The sequence below is a fragment of the Euleptes europaea genome, chromosome 8, assembly GCF_029931775.1.
Source record: "Euleptes europaea isolate rEulEur1 chromosome 8, rEulEur1.hap1, whole genome shotgun sequence".
Classification (NCBI taxonomy): Eukaryota; Metazoa; Chordata; class Lepidosauria; order Squamata; family Sphaerodactylidae; genus Euleptes; species Euleptes europaea.
The window spans coordinates 21,134,866-21,146,599 of record NC_079319.1 but is presented as its reverse complement, the minus strand read 5'-3'; the positions used below and the strand labels follow the sequence as shown (position 1 = coordinate 21,146,599).

At 44.4% G+C, this 11,734-nt stretch overlaps 1 protein-coding gene across 1 annotated transcript in view; it reads right to left on the bottom strand.

Annotated features, from left to right (window-relative positions):
- Window positions 1-679: 679 nt before the first annotated feature.
- Window positions 680-11,734, bottom strand: part of EIF3E (eukaryotic translation initiation factor 3 subunit E) — a 30,313-nt gene continuing 19,258 nt past the window's right edge. The window contains exons 8-13 of the mRNA XM_056854534.1: window positions 10,638-10,764; window positions 8,739-8,840; window positions 7,603-7,712; window positions 3,468-3,570; window positions 1,810-1,944; window positions 680-850 (exon numbers count right to left, since the gene is read on the bottom strand). Of these exons, the coding sequence (XP_056710512.1) occupies window positions 812-850; window positions 1,810-1,944; window positions 3,468-3,570; window positions 7,603-7,712; window positions 8,739-8,840; window positions 10,638-10,764 (616 nt within the window). The 3' untranslated portion in view covers window positions 680-811. The remainder of the gene's footprint in view (window positions 851-1,809; window positions 1,945-3,467; window positions 3,571-7,602; window positions 7,713-8,738; window positions 8,841-10,637; window positions 10,765-11,734) is intronic.

Genomic DNA, 11,734 nt, shown 5'->3' with positions numbered 1-11,734 from the left:
TCGATTCCCCACTCCTCCACATGAAGCCTGGTGGGTGACCTTGGGCCAGTCACAGTTCTCTCAGAACTGTCTCAGCCCATGCGCAGGCAAGCAATGGCAAACCACCTCCGAACGACCCTTGCCTTGAAAACGATACAAGGTCGCCGTAAGTCAGCTGTGACTTGACAGCCCTTTCTACCACCACCATTCTGCTATCTCCCCACACACACACCTGGGTTCCTTTGTCAAAATATAGTTACCAAAATATTCTAAACATGGGCATGTGTACAGTGTAATCAATGCAGTATTTTAATGCCAAGTAGGAAAAGTAACTGTCAGGAGTTCGTACTGTCCCACAGCAAAATTTTACATTGATTCTTGGTTGCTCTGAGAAATGGACAAGACTTTTAAGTTCAGCTCTGGAAAGATAACAAGGTTACATCCGCTGGGAGGCTGCTAAACAAGTAGCAGTAAAAAGCATACAGAAGTGAATCTGGATCAGTTCACACCAAGTTTGGATACTTTATGGAAATCTCCAGTGCAGGCTTGCAATTCAACACCTTTTAGCAACTGCAGCTGAAGTTTAGAAGAGTCACTTAAAGTTTAAATTAGATCTTTACTGCTTTCAAGGAGCATCTAGTTTTAATGCACTGAACAATACCCCTTTTTTATAAATCCAATTACAAAGATACACAACCATTCAATTTAAAGTAGCCAGTTTTATTCAAATCATGTGCTGCAAAGTTCACATAATTACCACGGTCTTCAAAACAGTACATAATTAAAATGTGCCCTTATCAAATGGAAACTGTCTTTCTTCCCCAGACTTGTTTCAGTAAAAGCCAGAGTCTTGAGTTGCCCAGTTAGGTGCCTTTAGAAAGAAAAAGAAAAAAAGCAAATGTGAAGATGAGGATACAAGAGGGGTGCATTCCCAACTAATCAACACAGCAGTTACTAGAATCCGAAAGTCATTTTACAGCTACCCAAGACAATGCCGAGCACACTGCTGTTGGTAAATTGAGTGAAGGGTGGGGTGTTTCTGAATCTCTCTTCAACGCAATGAACAGTATGGTCCTAAGGCTGGTCTGTGAATGGCTTTGGATAGAAACTAAACCCCATGCTGGTGCCATCTGGAGATAGACTGGCACAGCACCTGAAGGGTGTTACGTTGATGTAAACTGAGCACCAGCATGGCTGCCCCAGTTAAAAGGCTAGACACAGGCTGTGTTGGGAGAGGGAGGGGCTCGTATCCAAAGTCCCAGAGCCAACACTCTACCCAGCATACAAATGCGCCCCTCCCCAGTGATCAATGGGAGGGAAAAAGAAATCTCCCTCATATTTTTTCCAGCCACGGCTACACAGCTTAGAATACTGGTCACCGTTCTCCTGCATGCAACAAAAACTCCAGTCAGGGCACCCTGCTACATCTGGCCTCTTGGTGAGCACACCTTCGCTGTGCACAGGGGAAATTTAAGTGATGTGGAGTTCTAGAGAAAGAGCCCTTTGCAGAAACCACCTAGGAGGAGAACAGTGCCCTGCCTCAGGACGCACACAATGACTCTGAACCTCTACTCCTCTAAACTGGGGACACAGGACTGCAAGTGAGGGGGATCTCAGCGTTTCAAACTCAGCTGTGTCTTGGGGCTAAGGGCCGAGCTGTCAAAGTATTTGCTGTATTCCAGCCTTGGGGGCAGATAAGCGTCTGAACCAACAGATGCCATAATTAGATACACCTTTGATTATTTATATAAAGCCACTGCACCGTGATCCTTCAGTTTCTTCCATTTCAGCAAAATGCCTATGTAATCGCCAGGACCGCTCGGGGCTCACCTCAGTCCTGCTGCCCAGGTTCAGCTTTTTCTCAATATTCATAGCCAGCATCTGACTCCGGAAAGACAAGCTTTTAGTCTTCTCAATCACTTGCTGATAAGGTGACACTGCGTTGTTCCCCATCACTACGTGACCCTAGACATTCGAAAGAAGGCGTTAAGAGTGGATTAAGCTAGACCATACCATTTGCCCACTTGGGTAACGCCACAGTGAACACCCCATATTCCCCTTTTATGCCCGCCATCACTTGGTCAAGTCACAGAATCCACTGTGTGTCAGGAATGGCCTGTGACCCGCATTTATAGCTGAACTGCTGGCCAACTGTGTGACCTGAACTTGCTTCAATATTTCCAAAACACCACCAAGGCTGACCCCTGCTCTATCCTTACTAAAGGGGCACACAACACAACTAAGCCTTCCAGCATTTATCTGCAGCTTCTCCAAACTGTAGTGCAACTCTCCCCCTCCCACCCACTTGATAATTGGAAACATACAGAAGCAGTTTCCAAATGTACAGTTCTCATGCCAACCTGATCCTTACAGTTTATGGACTGCGGAAACGCTGGCGCGGAACATGCTGCATGTACTTCTTGATCACACCCGACCTTCCTGCTTTGCCAAGGGCGGCACGCCTGCCACCATGGACAGCATTCTGCTGCACCGGCACCCCCTCTTCCCCTCAACCTGACTGCCAACCTGAATTAACAGCATCCCTGGGATGGGTGGGGACACTTCCACCTTGAAGCCACGAGTGCCGCCTTAACCCACCCTGGTGGCAGCATACGGACGTATGAAAAACTGCCACCCGCTCTGTGTGGTGGCCTCCGAACGCTGCTCCCTTGCCGCTTTACTGTATGGGCTTAATAACCATGGCTTTGTGTGCTGAGACTGCCTGTAGTTCAAAACAGAAATACTAATAAACTCTGTGTTAAGTGCTGTCACATTGCTTCCATCTCATGGCAACCCTATGAATCGATGTCCTCCAAAACGTCCTATCTTTTACAGCCTTGCTCAGGTCTTGCAAACTGGGGGATGTGGCTTCCTTTACAGAGTAAATCCAGTTCTCGTTGGGTCTTCCTCTTTTCCTGATGCCTTCAACTTTTCCTAGCATTCCAGTGACTCTTGTCTTCGCATAACGGGACCAAAGTACGATAGCCTCAGTTTAGTCTTTTTAGCTTCTAGGGCCATATACTAATAAAAAAAATACTATTTAATACAAATTGGTTGAGTTGCCAGAAACCCTCTGCCCTGTACAGATCGTAGTGAGGCATACACTTTCCCAATATATCTTGTGTTCTTAGTATCAAAAGCCAACAGCTATAGCACAGTGAAGAAAAACCACAGTAATAGCACTTTTAGACTTCTTGTAGCTCACACCTTGAGATCCAAGCCAGCCCTTGCGCTAGCAAAAGGCATTTCTACTCTCACAAGGGGAGGTCTCCGATTTCTGCTGCATAGCATGCCATTCCCAAGAGGCTCCTAATCCTCAGGAGCAGTGTGTGGGGGAATGGTTCTGTGCAAATGGGGGAGCAGGGAAGTGGAGAGATCTAGTACGCGAGTGGAAACCCTCTCCACAATTCTTAAGGGGCAACTCAATGGTTTTTAAGAATGTTCCGACACAAATAATTTCACGTAAATTGGGGGGTGGGGAAGCTTACCAGTTTTGAATCTATCTTGGCATCCAGCCTTGCATTTCGAATCAAATTCACAATCCATCGCTCGGCCTCTTCTGGAGTCATGTTTAGCTTATCTGCCAACATACTTCATGGAGGGGGGGCAGAGGGGGGGAAAGAAAAGGACATGTTTTTAATAAAATCCGTGTTCTTGCCTCAACTTTTGTTCTGCGTCTGAGCTGGCCAAAGTTGGAATAATTAGATAATATGCTAAGTAACTGAATACAGAGAGTTCTAACTCGGTTGCCAGTTTTATAAAGGGGTCTTGAGTGGGGTCTCACAGATCCTTTTAATTAACGGAGGCGCCTTCCTCTGGCGGAAGAAGCCTTCGCCCGGTCCAAGACTCGCTACTGACGTCCTCCCTTCCAGGGAGGGGGGGGAGGCACCGGAGTAAAACGTCTCTGGTAACTAAACGTATCCATGGGATCATCCGGCCGCTTATCGCCATCCAGCTCTGCACAACGTTGTATTTTTAAACTATCCAAAAAGGAAGCGCCCACGGCCAGCCTCGTTCTATTAACAGTTGGAAGCCACAAGAAGGGAAAAGCCCTGGAAAGCAAAGCTGCCCTGATCATCTCTTTCACACAACAGATACAGCAGCCAGAAGAGAGACACAGCCAGCGATGTTTGAACAATCTCTTATCAGAGAGTCTGTAAATCAACCACTTCAGTGATGCTTAACACACACAAAAAAGCTAGTTATATTTTACACTGAAACCAGTGTTGACAAGTACCAAACAGACCATTAAATCAAGTACCGGTTGTGTATAATTAATATTCTCCGTGGACATGCATCTTACTGGTGAACTATTACTGTTTGCAACTGCGGTCTGTGAAATCTGACTAGAAGTTTAAGACCTACTGCAGACTCATCTGCTTAGCTCCATTTACACGCAGAAGAAGAAACAAAATCAATGAAGAAGCAATCACAGGGGGAAGAAAGATGATGTTGTCTCTTTGGCTCATCCAAGACACTTTATGGCTTGTCTGATTCACTTTAAGAATCTCTGATCGTCCAACACATTAGAAACTGGAACTCAACAGCACCTAATAATTTTGTGTGCATTATTTAAAACCAAATCAGATGCTTCAATAGATGAAATTTACTTTATGAAAGAGAGGGCTGGTTAAGAGCAATGAATTCTAAGAGGATCCTATATTCCCATGAACCAGAAGGATTTGAATTTGGTTAGCTAACTATGTAATTTCACCACACCATTAAGCAGCCACACACACTACAAAAGGACCGTCTGAGCTACTCTTCATTTGCTGAACATCTGTCTAGCTTTTGATAAAGCCGTCTTTCCAGGGAAGTGCATCACACAACTAGCCATAAAGCACTAGGCAGACAACACTGTCCTTTGATGTCCCATGTCAGACCACTTGTATCCGAGATTGAGAGTGACGCAGAAGATTTGTGACAAACGGATCTTTCAGGGATTGTGTCCAGACATCCCGATTTCTTCTCCTCTACAGAACAAGGCAAGAGTCACTGTTCCACCAACAGGCACTCAGCCAATGGCTTTTCCTGTGGCTTTCTAATGACTTCTCAGCATTCTCCAGTGATGCTTCACTCATTTCAGACGTATGCACTCTCCAGACTTCCAGACTTTTGCTAATGCTTCACGTTCTCTCCTGAAACCTGGCCAACACAACACACTGAACTCTATTTTACACCATTCCCCATTGCCATCTCTGCTCTGGTCCTACCCAAGCTTAGCCTTTGACTCTCCAGGTGACTCGGTTAAGATAGCGTACAGCTTATTAAATATGCAGACTTAATTATAATTAATCAACTGAAGTGGAACGTCAGTTCACAGTAACGGGAAATTTGGCATTGACAGGCATGCTACATGCGCGTTAAAACTGTATTCACTGATTTTCTGATTAGCCAGCAAGAACTTCAAAATTGATTATTATCCCATCAACTTTTATCAGACACGGCTCTCCCATGTCCCAAGGCATCCATCTTTGAAGACTAGCTCTCAGATTAATAGTTTATTCGGGGCTGTAGATGTTTCATTAGAATCAGTACTCAATGTGTCCCGTTGTGCGAGAGAGGTATTGTGCCACAGTTGAAAACAAGCTTGTGGGAGTTTCTTGCAAAGGCTAGAATGCAGCTGGGTTACAATAACCAATCAAGAAGAAAGGCCCATTTGTCAAATGCCCTTTCCTCCGCGAGACTGCCATGATTCATTCATGTTCCTTCCCCAAAATAGTAGCATTCAGAAACTTAAGTAACACCATTGGATAATACTATTCTGAAAACAGTGATCTAATCTACAGGAACTAATCTACTTCCAGACTGACTGTAACAAATTAGCATGCCGTGGTAACCTTTGAAGAAGAAGAGTTGGTTTTTATGTGCTGACTTTCTCTACCACTTAAGGAAGAATCAAACCGGCTTACAATCACCTTCCCTTCCACTCCCCACAACAGACACCCCGTGAGGTAGCTGGGGCTGAGAGGGTGTGACTAGCCCAAGGACACCCAGCTGGCTTCTTGTGTAGGAGTGGGTAAACAAATCCAGTTCACCAGATTAGCATCCACCACTCATGTGGAGGAGTGGGGAATCAAACCTGGTCCTCCAGATCAGAGTCCACCGCTTCAAACCACCGCTCTTAACCACTACACCAAGGAGGGAGAAGATTTGGAACTCAAGTTCTCCCATGCGAGGACCTTGTCTGGTATGAAGTAGATTTCAGAAAGTATAGCTTCCAATTGCTCTGTCAGACTCACAAGCCTCTGAAATATTCAAAGACACTACTTCAAGCCCTGTTCTCCGTGTCCCTGCCTTTAGAGGTGAGGTGGGTGGCAAACAGAGACAGGGCATTTTCTGTGGTGGCGCCACGGCTTTGGAATGCCCTCCCACTTGAGGATTGCCTGACACCTATTTTACTGTTTCCAGGCCAAAACATGCCTTTTTACCCAGGCTTTTAATTAGAGGGCTTATCTTACCAGCTTTTCAAATGTTCTGCTTCTGGTCTGTTTTACTGGTAAGTTTTACGCTGTTTTCCAGTGACAACTTGTAAGACAGCAAATGTTGGCAAACAGTGATGAAGTATCTTTCCTCCACAGAGAAGCAACCTGAACATATTTTCTGATAAATTCTTCACATACCCTATTTGTCTCCTTCCAGAAGCTTCTTCCAGTTTTCAACCCAGGGTCATTTTTACATTTCCCCGAGAAACACACCGGCTCAGTTCACAAACCCAAACGATGTTTTGAGGGTGGTGTTAACCGTTCACCGAATCAAATTATGCCTCATACCAGGGTCTGGAAGATCTTCCAAACTCAGCTTTTTCAGGTGCCTCCACAAGGAAAGTTTCCTTCCCCCAGAAATTTCACACCTACTTTACAACTGTCAGAGAGGACCAGATCTGTACTGTTGCCCAACATGGAACAGTGGAAACCCACTTAACACTCATGCCTTGATAGACCATCAGCACAGGATCCTCACATATGCTATAGCACTAGCTACCTCACAAACTGGCCTTTCCTTATATCAGTGGGAAGTTGCATGTCTAAACGCCATCTCACATTCAAACTTCCCTATGCATCCATAGCTTCTGTGATAGATGCTTGACCTACAACATTTCTCTCCTTCAACGTCCTAGCATATGCAAGATTTTAACGTGAGAGAAAACTCACAATACCCAGGTGCACAGCCAAGACAGTACAGTCCCGTGAGGAAGTCCATTATTTATTCAGAAAGATTATATGTCACCCTTCCATAGACCTGTCTGGTGGGCCCTGAATGCTCTGATTCCTTCTGAAAATGAAGGAAGGCTGGAGCAACAGCAGAACTGGCGAACAAGTACCTCCCTCCAAAGCAAACTAGAAGAATACTACCAAGGCAAATCTTATACAGAAATGATTTTATACCCGCTTCAATCAGAATCCCTGTAATTAAAGATTTAGAACATGTTAATATTTACTGAACCTAAACACAGCTTTCACACATATACAAGAGCTGTAGTTAATTTCCCATTTTGTATGCCAATTCCTTCCATTCCTTCCTCAAGTAGAACCAAAGCAGCTTGACCACATCATCTTTTTACTGTAACCGGCTGTTTACTTTTGCCATCAAATTAACTATTGCTGGTACAGCTTTTCTTACTTGATGCTGATGCACTGGTGGATGCGGCAGAAGGTCTCAAATATAAAGAGGCGGGCGTTTTCGATGAAGTCTTCAAGACAAGCAACTAAGAAAAAGTCATTCACAAGAACCTGCAAGACGGCACACGTTGATGGTAGGGAGAACAAGGGAGACAGAAGCATGGTACGGTCATATTACTGGCCAACAATCAAGTGAAGCTTATGTGCTGCAGACAAGATATCCACGTTTCCTGCTATTACCGGAAGCATCCTCTTTCTCAATAGCAACCCTGAAGGCACCAGAGAATACCCACAGCCCAACTTTCCAACCCATGTTAACAACTTGGCTGTGCTGGACTGGCTAAACTATATTAGGATGAAATATTATGCAACAGGTTTTGACAGGTACAAGATTTTTAGGTGTTCTTAAACAATAATAATGATTTAGACAAGGTATTCACCAAATTCCAGCTGTATCTTAAAAATGCATGTCTTTTCCTCCTCCATTTCTTTGAAGTGTTTTACATATTTTCACTTCCAGCTTCTACTCACGGTCACTTTTGAGGCTGCACTTGTACCAAATTTCAGGTTTCTAGCTAAAACAGAAGCAAGCCTAGGCATTTTTGGGTACACTTTGGAGTTGCCAATTTTGAGGTGAACAAATGTCCCACTTTCAGGTTTTTCTAGCAATCAGCATGTGTTCTAACACGTGTCAGTGACTCCGTTCATGAAGAAGCTCCCTTATAGTTCTAATGCCCCATCAGTAAGCCCTCTCCATGTGTATACAGATCTTTTAATGAAAGGTACTCAATATCTTTTAAACCAAAAAATCTTGGGTAGCTACAAAATAAAAATATACTGCATGCACATTTGGAAGGTTAGTCTAATGCCTATTTTTCTTTTAAATGAAATTTAATTAGTTCGACAATTGGCCTGAAGATCTCAATTAAAGTTGCACCAGCCCACAATTCCAATAGTTTGTTTCTTCCACAACTACCATTTCAGATGTCTCCGTTTACAGAAATAAAGGGTTAGATCCTATATTCTGCTCCTTGTGCCAGTGGAATGATTCATAGGATCCAACCCAGTGTAACTAATTATGGTAGCCACTTGTATACTTCTGTTTGTCTAAGACTGCATTTGCAAAGAAATCCTTACCGATTCACATTCTCTCAGCTTCTTCTGAGCTCCGTCGAAGTCAAAGTTCACATATAAGCATTCCACAAACTCAGTTATTGGGTCCTTGTAGGTGTAGGATTCCTGCACAGATATGAGTAGGATTTCATGTTATTTAGTTGACCTGTATGCTACCTTTCTACCTTGGAAGTCCCCAAGGCAGCTCACGATATAATAAAATGCATCATAAAAGAATACCAGAAACTGCCAACAGAGGGGCAATAATCAATTTGTCAGTTTCATGCAAAGGCTTTCCAGAATAATAATAAAGGAGGTTTCTTTAACCTCTTCCAGAAGACCTCTAGCAATGGTGCCAGTCTTACCCTCCTGGATAAAAGAGACTTACTGGGGGACAGCAGCTGAAAAGTTCCTCATGTGAGAGGAACTCCAGACAACAAGTTCCTACAGGAAGACTTTACCTTGGAAAGCTCAGGCAGGGCAGTACGTGTCGAGGCGGTCACTTGGGTACTCTGGACCCAAACCACTTAAGAGGTCAAAACCATCTTAAATTGCACCCAAAACAAACCAGAAGCCAATGTTGTTGGAAGAGCTCTGGCTTCGATCCACTGAAAAATTTCTACCAACGGAAGTGGAGGGGTGATTTTTGCCAACTCCTCCCTCAGTGCTGTTCCTGGGGGGGACTTGCTGTATCTCAAGGAGCAGCCCTTTGGAAGTCATTTTGGACTCCAGTAGGAAAGAATATTTCAGTCAGCAGAAATTTTCAGCAGGACCCAACTCACTGGCTTTATGTATTTGTAAGATAAGGTTTAGGCTGGGTCTTCGGTTCTGCATTTTGTACCAGGCTGAAGTTTCTGGACTATCTTCAAGAGCTGCTACATAAACAGCACATTACAATAATCTAGTTTGAATGTTATCAACGCATAAGCCCCAGGGGTCCGGCCTATTATCTGCAGGAACAGCAATGGGGAGCAAGATATTCCTAGCAACTTGCAACAGCTCCCTATCTAAACAGAGAGGTGTCCAGGAGTACTCCCAAATTGTGAGCCTAAACTTTTCAGCGCAAGCAATAATTCTAAATGTAGTTTGTAGCTCCTTTACTGCAACAGCAATCCAGTTTTAAACAGCTCCAAGGATACAACCAATTTTAAAACATTTTAGACTCAAGCACGCAGGCATCTCTGGTATGTATTGAATGATGTGAACCTACAAAAATGCCTGTCATAACACAGTGTATGTGAGAGGGAGAGCGCGTGTGTGTAAAAAGAACAAGGGTGTCAGTCCTGGCATGACCTCAGGGTGATTATGAGCAGGCAAAGAGGTAGAAGGGTGGGGGCCTTTTCCACCATCCTCTTGTTTTGCCAAGTGACTTGCTAGAGCTACAAATCAAAGGGGCTATTCGTCCTGTAGTCTTTTGTCTCCATGATGCAAGTAAATTGATGGGCCAGGCCTACTAGACCCATCTCGCAAGTAGTGTGTGCATGTAAGAATTACAGATCCATGCCTCTGCTACTCGTCTCTCCCACCTCATCTGAGTCGGCTGGGGCGGCTGTATGCATTTGGCAGAATGTCATACCTGTAAGCCCACTGAACCCCCTTTGTACCAAAGCTTCAAGCCATCGCCAATCAACATGCCTCTGGACTGCCTCTTTCCCTTTTCAACTCCCACCCCTGGAATACCTATTGTGCTACAGTACTAAATAGGCCGGAGAAGTGAACTGCCGTGTGGCAGCAGGATTTCCCAATGAGCCCAAACATTTCAGAACAAGACCACATGCTCCCAAACAGTACATCTGTATCTCATTCTCTAGTTCGTCAATGTTCTTACGAGAGTGTGCAACAGGGTGACAGTCTTCCTAAGATCCCAGCCCAGCCACAAGTGTATGCAAGTTGTGATTTTAAAAACAGAAACCTATTTCCTACCTGCTGAATAACCTTGACCAAGTCTTTCAACACTTGTCTACGCTTTCGAACGTCTTTGTTTGTTATCACTGCTGTGGTCAGATACCGAAGAATGTGTGGACACATTGTCTGAATAGCGTTAAGATACCTGGAAAAAACAGATTCTTATTTTAGAGCAAATTACAATTCAAAACAGCCCAGGCCCCTATTCTGGCAGAAGAATATAGGAGTGAGAAAAGACTTAGTTTACTGGGTACCCATTCAACACTATCTGGAGACTATACGTAAAAGAAGCGGAACGGTTGTAAAGTCTGATAGGATCTCATGCTTGAACTCCAAGCCCTGCTCATTCCTATAAACTAGGGTCCCAAACCTTTCTGAGTCTGCAGGCACCTTTGGAATTCTGAGGCAGCGTGAAAGATGCCACTACAAAATGGCTGCCACAGGAGGCGGAGCCAAGCATCCCTTCTATGGCTCTGGTGCTCCCAGGCCCCAGTGCTGGCCCCATTTACAGAATCCTGGACCCTTCACAAGTGAGCAGTGGGAGGGTCCCAGTGAAAAGCCCCTTTATTGTATGAAGGCAGCCAGTCATTGGTCCTGCCTTTACAACAGCCCTGCCCACTTTTCTGAAGCACATGGTGGGCACCTGGGGGAATTGCCTGTGGGCATCGTGGCACCAGCCATGTTGGGGAACCCTGCTATAAGCAGTTACTTGCAAGTTCTGGTCTCTGCCAAGCCCCAGCTGAGAAAGGCCCATCATACTCTAAACCTGTGGAGATACAGAGTATGCATTCAAAGCCATTATGCCAAAAATGCATTTCACTTCAAATCAATAGTTATAGATGGGGGGGGGGGGGATGGAAGCAAGCAAAAGTAAAGCACTTGCTATCACACTAAAAAAAACAGCTTAAACTACTTGGAAAAGGGGGGTTGTTTAGAACAAACTGTTTACACATACTGCTTGCCTGTACATAGTAGCTTCAGCAGATGACTCATATGTCCTTGAAACACTGAAGATGGCAATGGATTACCACATTACCTCATGCAACATTGACATCATCCCCTAATTTCCCTGAAATAGATAGCCTAGAAATCTTTTTGATAAATTTTAAAAGTAA